Here is a 13,588-nt window from a genome sequence, read left to right as displayed (position 1 = left end):
ATTTCTTCCAAAAAAAGTTCAGCTTTCATATATATATGAGCTAAATATCAAACACTCCATAAATCGGGAAAGGATTAGGTTCGAAGTGGTACCAACGCTAAAATACAAAACCCGACCACCACTTAATCCTTATCGAATATGGTCAATTGCTGCTAATAAATGTCTTAATTGGTATTTTTTTAACTGATGTAAAGCATTGTATCAAGTTGCTCATTTGCTTTTGAACTTTTTGAATAATCCAAACTTGTTCAATATCACAATTTTATATTTGCGAATGTCCTGCAGGTATCAAATATTCAATAATTCTTCTTATTAATTTCGTTATTCAGTCCTTGAGGACCCATTTTCTGCAGAATTTTTTGTCATATTTTTTGCCATTATTTTTGCATATGACACAGTGTTTATATTTCATATTTGTCTCATTCACTGAAAATCCATTGTTTGTATATTTTTCATTCATTGTATGAACTAATCTACACGGTCTACACGATCTAATCTACACTGTTTATATTACCTCTCATAATGAATAATTTTGATTACTTCGCCCTTTTACTTGCATTTTTCAATCCTTTGGTTTCCAAAGTTTTCGCGAATATTTCAATACTCGTTGCCATCAATTTTTTCTACGATATTTTTTCTTATGTTATGATTTTGAAATTCGCTGTATTTGACCGGATAGTTATAGATGTTCATGTGTGGCTGTATCCACTATATACCCATTGCTATTTTCTAATATTGGACATCTCGGTGTCTTCTATTACCTTGTGATTTTGAATGTGTCATGAATTGAAATAAATTCGTCGTTGTTATCTATCCTGTCGTCTTTGAATTTAATATTTTCATTCAACCCAACAATTGCTGAGGAATGGATAGTCGGTCACCCTCGCCCGTCAACTTCAAAGCCGCCTATAATTGGACCCCCTTGAATGAAAAAGAAAACACAATTCCGCAATGACTGAGAATTTAAATAACAAAGCGGCATAAAATGTCGCCCGGAGTTGCATCTGGGGGCTTTATCCTACCCATAACGATATTCCCAAATTTCGTGAATCGAGTTCAAAACTAAGCAATTTACATGTCATCTTCCGAGATTCAACCAAGAGACATGTGAAAACGTTGGAGGAAATCTAGGGGGAATTTGAATCAGATGGAACATTGCATTAGTCGTAGTCTTGAATTCATACGCGTCTGGTGATAGAATGGAATTAGGTTATCCTGCTCTGAAATGCATTGTGGAAGTTCTAGGCAGTGTTAGTGATTATTCCGTTTATTGCAATTTCCTTGCCTTACATTGTACTTAGTCTGGTAAATTCTCGGAATTTTCAGTAGATCAAAAGTTTAGAATTGATGTTCCTTTACATATTTTCTAATTTTCATGTCTTTCACGTCAGCTGCATATTTTTCTGACTTTATTTGTGCTCTTTACTTTTCATAAAATTTATATCGTGAATTATGATTGAGACTGTCACATCAGATGAAATACACTTCGAGTAAAATAATGAAGGGATCAAATAATTCCAACACATATATTTCTGACAATTATCTCACTGTTCATTACACTTTAGTTGTACCTTTAATGAAGGCTAGAAGTTCTCTAAAACAACAACAAAAGAGCTAGATTCAATTTCTGGAAAAGGAAAGAAACATGCAACTTTTTATGACATGGGGACTTTACTGAGATACTATAACCTCAGGAATAGGTCTGTTTTTTTTAGTTGTCAATACTGACATCCAGTAGGATTCAATCACTGCACCCACACTGTTTCAGGCTCAAGTACACTATCTGATCGATACGACAACCTGCCCATTTCAAATCATTTCAGAGGAAAATACGCCTTATCATTCGAACCTGCAGCTTCAGTCATAGTTAGCAAGGGAAGGTGATGTATTCCAATAAACTGTATCAACCGAGTATCTAGCGAAATATCTATTCTTGCTGCTATCCCAGCAGTATTTATATTACAAATCTCTATCAGTAATAGAAAGCTGCTTCATAAAACTTGAATTTCCTTTCCGCGCTAGAAGCTATTTGTCTCTCAAGCTTTTGTCTGATTATTACAAATCACAAGTTCGATTCGTGCTAAAAACTGCACAAATATGAAGGGCTCAACACCCAAACACTCTTTATAGTCTCTGCAAATAGTGAAGTGTAGGTAAATCTATGCAGAACTAGAAGTATTAACCGTTACTTTCTTTATTTACAGGAAAGAGAATGTGCACAATGGTACAGTACTTTTTTAAAACTACTTGCTTGAAGCGAAAGAAACATATGAAGTTGTATTTCATGTCTCCACTCTCATTTCATTTTTCACGATGTTAACAGATAAGATGAAATACCAACTTCAATAAATATGAAACGATTCTACATCAATATCATCAATAAATCATTTTCAACATATAACTTACTCTAATCAAGTGATGTTTCCTGGTGATGGTTGGTATTCTGAATACCCTACACCAGTATATTGTTTCCCCAGGTGAAGGAGGTTCGGCTGCGTTATTGCGTAGTTCCCAAATTCTCGCTGTTTCTTCTGGACCAGGAGCATCTTGGTCTGCTCTCTGAACCAGATAGAGCGACTGGCTCCCTCTTGAAGTCATATCATGTTGCGGGAGTGAATTAGGGGCCACAGCTCCTCCCATTGGTTCGGATTCGTGAAAAGCCCAAATAATTCTCATCGTATCGTTCTGTAACAAAACATATTTGTTAGAGGTGAATTTGAGTTGGATAGGGAGATTTGATTCTTCAAAAACAGTACACTGAACTTCATATTCATAATTTCGAAGACTGTTAAAAAGTGTTCTACACGAAAGTTTTCTACGAAAACTCATATAACCTGGGGTCAAATCAGCGGTCGCTTTGTGCGACTTTACTAAAGCATTTGATTGTGTGTTGAATAACCAATAGTAGCTAAAACAGACAACTATAAATAAACGACCTCTCTTATACATTATTAATTATTCGCCACAAAATTGGAAAAAGAAATAAAGAAAGCCCAAGGAAACGCAGAAATTTAGTTTAGGAGAACGATAATCAGATGGTGAATACGAATAAAATGAAATAAATTAGATTTTCCTCAAATATTACTATAATATCAACAGGAGACAGCGTCAAGTTTATGATTTTTGGATCCCATATATAGGTACTGTATATTGCTTCACATAAACTAACTTTGTTAAGAAATCCACATACTTATTCCTTTCCGTTCTTATTATTCTGTATTATTTAAGAAGAAAACAACATTGAAAATCATTTTTCTCAGTGTATCTTCGAACACATATGGCTCCTTTGACTACCTCTGCACGAAATAAGGCTTAGGCGAAAGCAGCTCTACCCAATTACTCTTGTTTACAGAGAATAGAAAAGGGACAGCATCTATCAAACGTGAGCGAGAATTACGTTATGGGCTCGAATACTAAACAAATATTTGTGGAATTTCTTAGGGACTTTAGCGTTTTCCGTTCTCGAATGCCGACGGCTTCCTGCTCAGTTATTGATGATTGATGATCGATGGGTCTGGCCGGGAACTAGTAGTGTTAACGAGAGGATGCGAAGGATGGATGTGAATGTGCTAAAGGAATTTTGTAGATTTGAAACATGGTGGTCAAACCTTTCCATAAATTCACGTTTTCGTTGGTCATTTTGGTAATAATAGATGATCATTATTTCTCCATTCATTAATCATTCAAATTGAACAAAACGTATAGTCATATTTTCATTTACATAATGGTAGGGGACTTTTGACAAAATCATAGATGATAGTACTGAATTTTCGTTGAGTTTGTAAAAAATATGATTTTGAAAAGTCATAGAATTTGTTACAATTCTCAACAGAGAGATCTGTTAATGAGTAATGAGGGGCAAACTGAGAATAAAAACTATATATTTACAATCAGCCTTGATTTTTTACAGAGAATTTTGGGTATTACAAACGGAAAGAAACTGTTTTTCATAACATCATACCTTTGTTGAGGAAGCTAAGTTTATAAATAATGTTTTGAACTAATTTATCTCATTTGATAGACAAAATTCATGAATACGACAACTAACTATAGCTTTCAGTGTTTAAACAAGAACTTCTGGGAAAAGTACTTCTGGGGGAAAAGTGCCTTTGAAAGAACATCATATCAAGTATTTGACAGGCTTTTTTTCTCTTAAACTGTTTCATTTATTTCCTTCTATAACGGCTTATTGACGTCAACTACTTGCAATTGATTAATTTTTCGTTCGCTATGTTGAAACAAAGTTGGGATGAAATTCCTCTCTAGGGTGTCTGTTATTTCAAGAAATGAAATGAGATTTAAACTTACGAATAAAAACGCCTAATAGAGTTTTACCTGATTTCCTGCGGTTTCACGATAAGCATCGACAGCATTTCCGTATCAAGACTTGCCATTTACCTAATCTTAATATACCACAAAAGCTTTTATCTGTCGGAAGTTTCATTTCAGTCCCGAACACTTTTCGAAACAATTAACAAACCACTTAGTGAAATTCTTATATTTCCATAAATAACAGAAAACGCATCTCCACTATAATTAGTGTAATCTAAAATGTTCGGCTTCCGTGTAAAACAAAATTGATAGGTCGTAACTCAAAAACGCTTGCCTTATTAAAATTTTAACGCTCAACGTTTCGCCTTGTTCATAGATGAAGTCAATACCATTGAAGACAAGCAATTCCATTAGCAACATCATCTGAAAATCCCCAAACGCTGATGAGGTGGAGGATGGTAGTTTTGTTTCTCAAAAGATATCGCCTGTAATTTGATTTCTTAGGTATAATTTACTTACATATAACTAAAATATAGAAGGTGTCCCACAATATCTTTCACATGCAGTATATCTGTTATTTGAAAAGATATAAAGATATTTAAAAAATTATTGTGAAGTAGATCAAAAGGTTTATTTGAAAATATCGAGATGAAGCTGATAGTCGCCAAATGGGACTTTACGATTAAATTATTTAAGTAATAAACGATACTTGACTTCATTCTGAATTTGCCACTAGTTATTCGATTTACTATATTTACTTAATGTTGCTGATCGACTTTTTTCATCAATTTAGGGATTGCTTTCCAACAACAATTCGTCTCAGGTGCATAATACAACCCTCCGCCTTCCCTAGATCATTCTATATGATTTTAACAGGAAACAATGGTTCCACCCGCAGAAAAAGTAAATTGGCAATGGAAGTTGTTAAAATGTATTAGCGAAGTACCGGTACAGTAGTTGTTATAGAAGAGATTTTGTTTCATTTGCTGGAGGTTGAAAAAAATATAAGAAGATATATTATTTCGTTCACAACTAACAAATATGTTGACATGCTTTTGATTTATGAAAATTATCATAAAAATTTTCGTCAGGTAGATAGAAAACCCCTAAGTCACGAACCTTTATCTGAGTAGATCAAAAGTTACGAACTAGTAAATATCCATCTGAAAACCATCAGCATCATACTACAGCTAGTTAAACAGAAGAAACAGTACTCTAGCTCAAGTTGCTTTCAGATGGGATTGGAATCAGTAAAAGAACTGTCTGTAGTACGATACTCAGATACAATACTATACAACCATCCTATGTTAAAAAAATAGTTTATGGTCAGATGTACCTATATCGTTTTCAGAAAATCGGAGTAGTGAGTAATGATACGCATTACCAGCCAGTAAAACAGCCACACTGGCGCCTCAAAACACACTTCCAAGGAATTTGAGATATACATTTGTGACGTGTGCTATTTAATGGTCGCATAATTGAACCACATTATTTAGAGGATATTTCGTTAGATACCCGTTATTTCTTGGTGTTTCAACAGCAGACCTGAGCTGCTAAGATATATTCCATTGGATGAAAAGATAATCATGTTGTGGTAGAGCGATAATGCTTTCCACATAATTCTTAATTCATCACGAGGTATTTAAACGCTACCTACGAACGCTAACGGATTGATGGAACAGGTCCGATCCAATGGTCCACGCGCTCAGCGGATTTAACCCCTGTAGATTTCATTTTTGTAATATTCAAAAAGTGTGGTTTATGATATTTGCCCTAATATTATAAACGTTCTGTAAAACAAAGTAAATACCTGTAGCCGAATTACACTGGTAGTTCTTTGAGCTGTCTGGAAAATAATAGTTTTGTACCGCTATGAGACATGCGCGGCTTGTGAAAGACAACATATAACGAACATATATTCTAATACTATCATGTAGTTTCATTTATTACTGCAAAATCGTGTATTATTAAAACCTTTCTTCATAATATTCATACCAAAAATCTTTGCATACACATAATATTTTGAAATTGATAGCGTTCTCTCTTTCTTTGAAGATTCCCATATTTTTTATATGGAGCTGTATAAAGCCAAAACCTTCATTTCCCGAAAACCAATCTATCTTAAAAATATACCACTTTTAATTTATTGAAATATTATTCAATGATTATTCTACAGAACCTCAAGATAAACATAACTGAAAAAGTTCTTTGGCTTTCCACCTCTCAATCTTTATAGAAAAATTGTGGAAAACTTTCGGAGAAAGGAAGAAACTAATCAACAAAAATGCACATAAGTTATTTTCAGTTGCAAAGCGGTAGCCCATCACAAACAACTACTTTCAAACATTTGAACATTGAGTTTTCTTATTCGGTTTGTTACTCCAAACATTCATTATCAAATTTGAAGAGATGTCATTCATAGTGTATCTCTAGAAATTTCTAGGATTGAAAACGCTCGTTGATTACTTTCTTCTTTCTTTGGAAATTTTCACAATATTTCTAAAAAAAGACTAAGAGATTTTTGCTCAAAAACCAATCTTTTCAGAAATATAAGGTTTTTAATAACTCAGTATCCATTGCTAGGAGAACGCCACTGAATTATTACTCCAAAACGTCGAAATTAATGAGTTCGACATTTGTTTGACATAGTTCACCCTCTTTTGCCAACTAATGGCAGTAATAGCTGGCAAATTCATCACCATGACTTGCACATACTTATTCAAGGCTGAAGGAGCTTAAGCAAACGTCAGGGCGGAAAAAACTGACAGTTTAATGGGCATTTAGAAGCGGGAAACATATGTAGGGGTTTTGGTAAAATCTGCCATATGTGTTGTGCAAAGTGATTTTTTCAAAATTTTGTTGATCTTTTCAATGATAAAGATAATTTCAGTAAGATGATCATCTGATAATTTCCATGGTTTACAAAAGGTATATTTAGCCAACTAATTAATTTTCTGAAAGATTTCAACTCTCTCTCTTCAACAAGACTCTTCTTCTTATTCTAAAAAAAAGACAACTTTCACGACTGGCCTCAATGTTTTGATTGGTTTCCGGTTCTGCCGGAAAAATCCGAATACCAACCAAAACAAAATTAATTGATTTTTAATGAACTAACTAACATGCAGGCTCTATGAATTGAGTATAAATTGTAATTTCATATAGTGTATGTACCGTGATTAAAGAGTAAAACTATAAGAAAGTTCAATTTCAGAAAAAACATTAATTTTATAAAGCAATATATACTACATGGCAGTATTAGTATTTACAATTTTTGTCGTATGTGATAAAACATCCACAAATTTAAAGTAGAAGAATTTGTGCTAAAAATTCGGACTTATTCGATGCGTTATTTTTCCTCGTTTATGGTACTTTTTCACTTACTTATATTCCTCAGGTATTTATGTGTATACGTGTCAGGAAAAAAGAGTAATAGTGCTCGTTGAATGTACAAGTGTTCAGAATTTAGACTGATTAAGATGAATATCAACTTTAGCCAATTACGAAAAATTCATTTTGTAGATTTCTTTACATATCGCAACATATCATAGTCTTTAATTGGACTTATGTTATTTGTGATTGTGCGAGCAAAGTTAGCAATATCCATCATAGTGTAATTTAAAACGTCGTAGGCGAGAAGATCGAAACTTTCACATGAAAGCTATGATGCAAGTAGACTGGGGAATATTTCGAATCAATCCACGCCACATAAAGAAGATATAGCAAGAGAAAAGAACCGTTTTTCATGTTTGCAGTGAGATTTATCTTGGACTTCAGAACTCATCAACTTCATCTCGCACTATAAAATAATTCTTTGTCAAACGTAACAACTGATTCTTCAACTTTTGTCAACACAGTTATAAAATGCAAACGAAATTTTTTTAAATAATTATCATAGTGTTATCGTTGTCTACTTCTTTTTCTTCTTTTTACATAGTTTCTTTATTGACCTGATTTGAAGTGACACAATCCTATTCTGTTTCACGAGAAAGGTATAACTCCCTTGAAACTGTACCAAACTACAAATATTACATAAACAAGTCATAAAACATAACTTATGGGTGCAGCAAACTTTATTATATTTCAAAGTACTTTGCATGTGGTGACATAAATAACCGACCACTTATGTAAATACGGTTCAAACCCGGCTCGAAAACCTCAACTTTTAATCTGATTACGGACTTTAAAAGGATCAGTCCATTGTTTCAAGATTTAAAGCTCTTTACATACGATTGAATAAAAACAGTGAGATCCTTGACAGGGGCTGTTCTCTCGAGCAGACATAGTATCAATCTTGTTGACACTTTAAGAGACTTTTTAAAATAGAAATATAAACAAAGTCCCGCTTTGCTGCGCTGGATCTTATTCAGTTGTTTTGTCTCTGTAGTCAAGATGCAAGAGTGCTTGATTATGTCTTTTATACAGCGGAGCCACGGTTGAAAATTTGCATTTTCTCCGGTTTACGTAACTTTGAATGGAATGAGGTTTCTCTAAATTAGGTGGAGAAAATGGTTACTGAAGGAGTTTGATAGTGGCGTGAATGTTCATAAATTTTTCTACCGTTACTTATTATTTTTTAAGAAAGGTATACGGATTCTAATATAAGTTCCATTTCAGTGCAATGAAAATTACTCGATTCACCGGAGAGAACTGATTAAATATCGAGTTACTTCTAAAAACACCGACTTTATTGTATTATGCAGATCACGCCTAGGAGAAGGAATTAGTCTGTATAATTCAATATTACAGAAACAGCTGAATTGGTAAATCTCGTAGAACTAGTTGTATATACTATCTTCAACAATAAAAAATTATGTCGTTACCATGCTTAAAGTGAACTATAAATAGCTTCCAAAAAATTTTAAAAATACTTTTTAATATCACAGCAATTTTATTCAGTGAACAAGTTCATGAAAGCAAATATTTGATTATTTCCAATTATTTGTCTTTTGTTGTATTTTCAATCTTGCAATAAAGGTTAAGAATCCGAATAGCTATAACAAATTTCAGATGTCAGAAAAATTTATCATTATTATTATCAACTCAAAACGAAAATTTCTAACCTAGCTCTTGTCTACTTTTGGAAGTACTCAATTGGAAAATTTAACGACGGTAATATTGAAATTGAAAATGACTCATTTCACGAGGAAAAAGTATGAAACAGCTATCGCCTATAAATCTCAAATAAAAATAAGGCGGATTCATTAATATTTTTGTTTCGTTAATTAGTTCGCAATTTGGATTCTTGATTAAAAAGCTTCCCAGGTAGAAATATCATCCGGGTCTGTCAGATTAGGCCTTAAAGCTAGGCCATATTAACAAATATATTGATTCTTTCCCAGTACAACACAAACGATAAACCGACTGGTAATAAATCACTTTTGAAAGCGAAAGTTACGATTCGTTACCAATTTTAATGAGGGACGGTATTTTTAATTAGAACATGTTCTAGTTTAGGAATATAATTTTGAAATAAATTTTCAATATATTATGTAAGAATTGAGTTTGAAATATGAATAATGAAGAATTTCACACTCAGTACACTTTTTCACTAAAATTTCATCGCCCACTTTTCATTCGAGTGTACCTAGTTCGTATTAAACCAAGATATCCTATCTGTTATTTCATTACTATTGAATCGTTTCAGAGAAAGTGAAGTTTACAGAGCACACATCTCTAATGAATATACATTGTAAATAAGGACAAAAAAGTGGAATTGGTGCCTTGAACAATTCTGTTACAAAAACCTCGTTCACCAGAAACCTTTGTAGGATCAGAAAAAATATGTCAGATGATGAACTGAACAGATACTCAAAATTATATATCAATTTATTGTTTGGGTGCTTCAAAGGCCAGGATGGCTCTGAGAATCTGCAGAAGAATGTACGGGAAAAACTGGGGGCTGAACCAAAAAATGACACTCTGGTTATATACAAGGGTAGTGACACCCTTGATAACATATATGGTGTAGTGACTTGGTGGACAAGAACAAGGCCATTACACGGCATACAAAGTCTGCAGCACTTGAGATCCTACTTGGACTTCCATCACTGCACATCTACAAAGAGAAGCTCGACTGGTGACACACAGGCTAATGCAGGAGCAAACCCCAACCAACCAGTCACACGGTGCAGAATACACGGTGGGAAATAAACAGGCAAATAGTCACAAATAATATTTGTTGTATGTTGTGTATTGAATATCTCTGAAAAATCTTTTTGTTCTCAGATGGATTTTCGGTGACATACTGTCTGCCATGTTTGAAATTGTGAAGATATTTGGGTGAGCTGCAAGAAAGTAGCTCATCCAAATTCTATCCGACTCGTAGAGAAAAGGTTGCCAGTGTAACTAATCTTTCTCTTGAAGATGATCACTTGGTGATTGAAATAGGTATCGAGGTAATAAAAACAACGGTTTGGTGATGGGACAGAACTTCAGTAATACTCAGTAAAACTATTATTTGGATCTATTACTTCATTAAACATATTATTGGTAAATTTCCGAAACGCTCTACATAAAAAGTTTTTTTTTTTTTAATTTGACATTGAAATCATATATTTATAAATGAAATACATATAACATTAAAAATTGAACAATACCTATCACTAATGAAAGAATAAAATAATTCATTAAAACCAAAAAAAATATCAAATTCAATAAAAACTAAAAAGAGAAATTCCATAAGATTCCAGACGCTGAACTCTACGTAAAAGTAGCAACCTTATTTATATAGGATCATATCGCTTTTCCTGTAGAACAGCAAATAAGGAACTCGCGTTCCCTGGGGTTTTAATACGACTTCATTTTGCACGGTCTTGACCGAAGAATCGTCGTACCTAATCCAGCAATTGTAGCCGACGTGGAAGGCATCGGTCACGTAGTGTCCAATGTTGGCATTTTTGCCTTCGTGGTAAACGACGGCGAATAGCTTGTATTGTCTCTCTGTTGGAGACTGTGTTTCTGACGATATCAAAGTCGAATCAAACTTCAAGTCAAATTCAAAATCAAAAGCCATGATAATCTTCGTGCAACGGTAGTTGCTGTATTTGAAAAACTTCAGATGCAAACTAAGGATAACGGGAAGTTTGCAGAGCGTAATTTGCTCCCAAGCTTCGACCTTCTCGTTTGTTTTCGTCGAAGTCACTCCCTCTGAAATGTTTTTGGAGACACGTACCTTAAGCGCTTCTCTGACGGTCTTCACTTTCTCAATGTTGAGTGGCAGGGTGAGAAAGGGTGGGTATTCTCAGTAATGTGGTCCACGTTGCGATGAATGCTCGACTTTAGTTTTTACATCATATTTCGGGCTGTAACTTATCACATATTCTACCATCAAAATTGTATCGATCCACAACTATATATTACATATTTTTTAATGGATTTAAGTTCAGAGATAGAAAACTAGATATTTTTCACGATTAATATCATAGTGGTTTAATTAGGCTTGATACATCAATTCACTAGCATTTGTGTCTGGTCAATTCATTTGTAAATTTTTTGAAGTAATCTCCCGAACACAGGTATTTGGAGATGCACTTTTCTTCGAACTTCGAAAGCTTTTTTTGGGGTTTTTGAAAAAAACATCGATTATTACAATTAATTTCCAATATACATTCAGATTTGGGATCTGGAAACCTTACTGCTTTCCAGTTTTGTTGCATTGAACGGTCACCTGAATTCCGAAATTGTTAATTCCATAGTTACTTATCAGTAAAGCTACACACGTTTCTTTTGTGGCTGAAATTTTCGTTCTAAAAACTTTTTCTTTTCCGTTCGTACCTACACCTACATATTTGTAGTTCGGTGCTGCTTCTCGAAAACTTCACACGAACTTAAATTCCGGCCTGTTTATAAATTCCATACGAGCTTTCCTTACACTATTTTTCTCGTTGGCAACCATAACATTTTTTTTTACAAATGGAAATGTTGAGAAACTCGGGAAACTCCCGAAGTCAGTCAGGCGGAGCACAGCCCCGCTCGATAAACTCGTTAAGCGAAAGGCACGATTCATAGATGGTTTTCCCGTATGTGTATTTTCAGTATTTTTCACGAAGTAGCAACTACGTGATACGCCCCAGTTCCGGATTTTTACCGGAAAATGAGACATGTTGACAGAATTCCTAAGACAGAGAATTATTCGGATCGCAGTATCCGATTGTTTTTAAGGAATTATTGGAATGGAAATCCATCAATCAGATTTTTATCTATTATCAAAAATAGAACAGTTTTTGAGAAAGATGAATTTTGGACCTTTCTCTCTATGCGATACTAATAGATAACAAGTTATTGGTTAGAAAAAATGGCTCCATGAATGGAACATCTCAAATAAATTAAAATTTGATACTAACAAATGTAGCATCATCACAATAACTCGTTTGAAGGTTCCTGTTATTTTTGATTATATGATGGATGAGGAAGTCCTCCACAGATATTCTGAGGTTAGAGATCTTGGAGTAAATCACAATAGTTCCTCATCGTTTGCCAAACATATTTAAAATATTGTTGAATCGTCCAATCGAATGTTAGGATTCGTTACTGGACAAACTCGGGACTATAAAATTATATACTACTCACTTGTGAGACCTAAATTGGAATTTGCAAATATAATATGGTCAGGTGAATATTGGTCCACAATCAATGCAGTCGAGAAAATACAAAATAAATAAATATTACAAACAGAATCGTGTTAGGGCTGACTATGAAGTTATCAGATCTAATCAGCTTAGACATGACTTCAAAGTTCTCTCTTCAGAAACTAGGAGATCCCTCACCATGATGTTTTTTTTCATAATGTAATAAACAGTAAGATAAATGCACCAGGAATCCTATCATTACTGAGATTCAATGTCCCTTCCCGTATTACTCATCCATTCCGTTGGTGGTTACAACGAACAGATCCCCTCTCGTGACTATACTAAGACTGACCAATACATGTAGTGTGCTTGTAGATTTAAATTGAACTCTACCTGAAGGATAATATCGTAGAGCAATATTAGATCCTTTCTTGAATACATCTGTTCGACACGGTATACAAATGTATTAGATTTAGAATTTTCATCTGTTCAAGAATAAGTTTTTCTATCCCTAAGCAAATTTACATATATTATTATCAATTTCACAACCATATTCAATGAAAGAGTACATATAGTTCATTGCTATTCAACTTCAAAGTATGTGAGTACGTACACAATCGACTCTCATGATTATAATTATTGATATGTGATGATTATTTTATATTCATTACCCGTGTAATTAGACCTTTGATCTGTTTGGATACAAATAAATAAATAAATATAGTAATCTGCGGCGAATTTTTTACTAA

The 13,588-nt window shown here is 33.8% G+C and overlaps 1 protein-coding gene across 1 annotated transcript in view; it reads right to left on the bottom strand.

The window, feature by feature from the left end:
• The window catches only part of olf413 (DBH like monooxygenase olf413), a 132,028-nt gene that overhangs the window by 11,871 nt on the left and 106,569 nt on the right, over positions 1 to 13,588 (bottom strand). The window contains exon 4 of the mRNA XM_023173385.2: positions 2,407 to 2,685. Coding sequence (XP_023029153.2) covers positions 2,407 to 2,685 — 279 coding nt within the window. The remainder of the gene's footprint in view (positions 1 to 2,406; positions 2,686 to 13,588) is intronic.

The sequence above is a fragment of the Leptinotarsa decemlineata genome, unplaced genomic scaffold, assembly GCF_025532065.1.
Source record: "Leptinotarsa decemlineata unplaced genomic scaffold, Ldec_3_MD MMD2_tig00000505_RagTag_RagTag, whole genome shotgun sequence".
NCBI lineage: Eukaryota > Metazoa > Arthropoda > Insecta > Coleoptera > Chrysomelidae > Leptinotarsa > Leptinotarsa decemlineata.
Note: the sequence above shows the minus strand (reverse complement) of the source record. Positions and strands in the feature narration are given on the sequence as shown.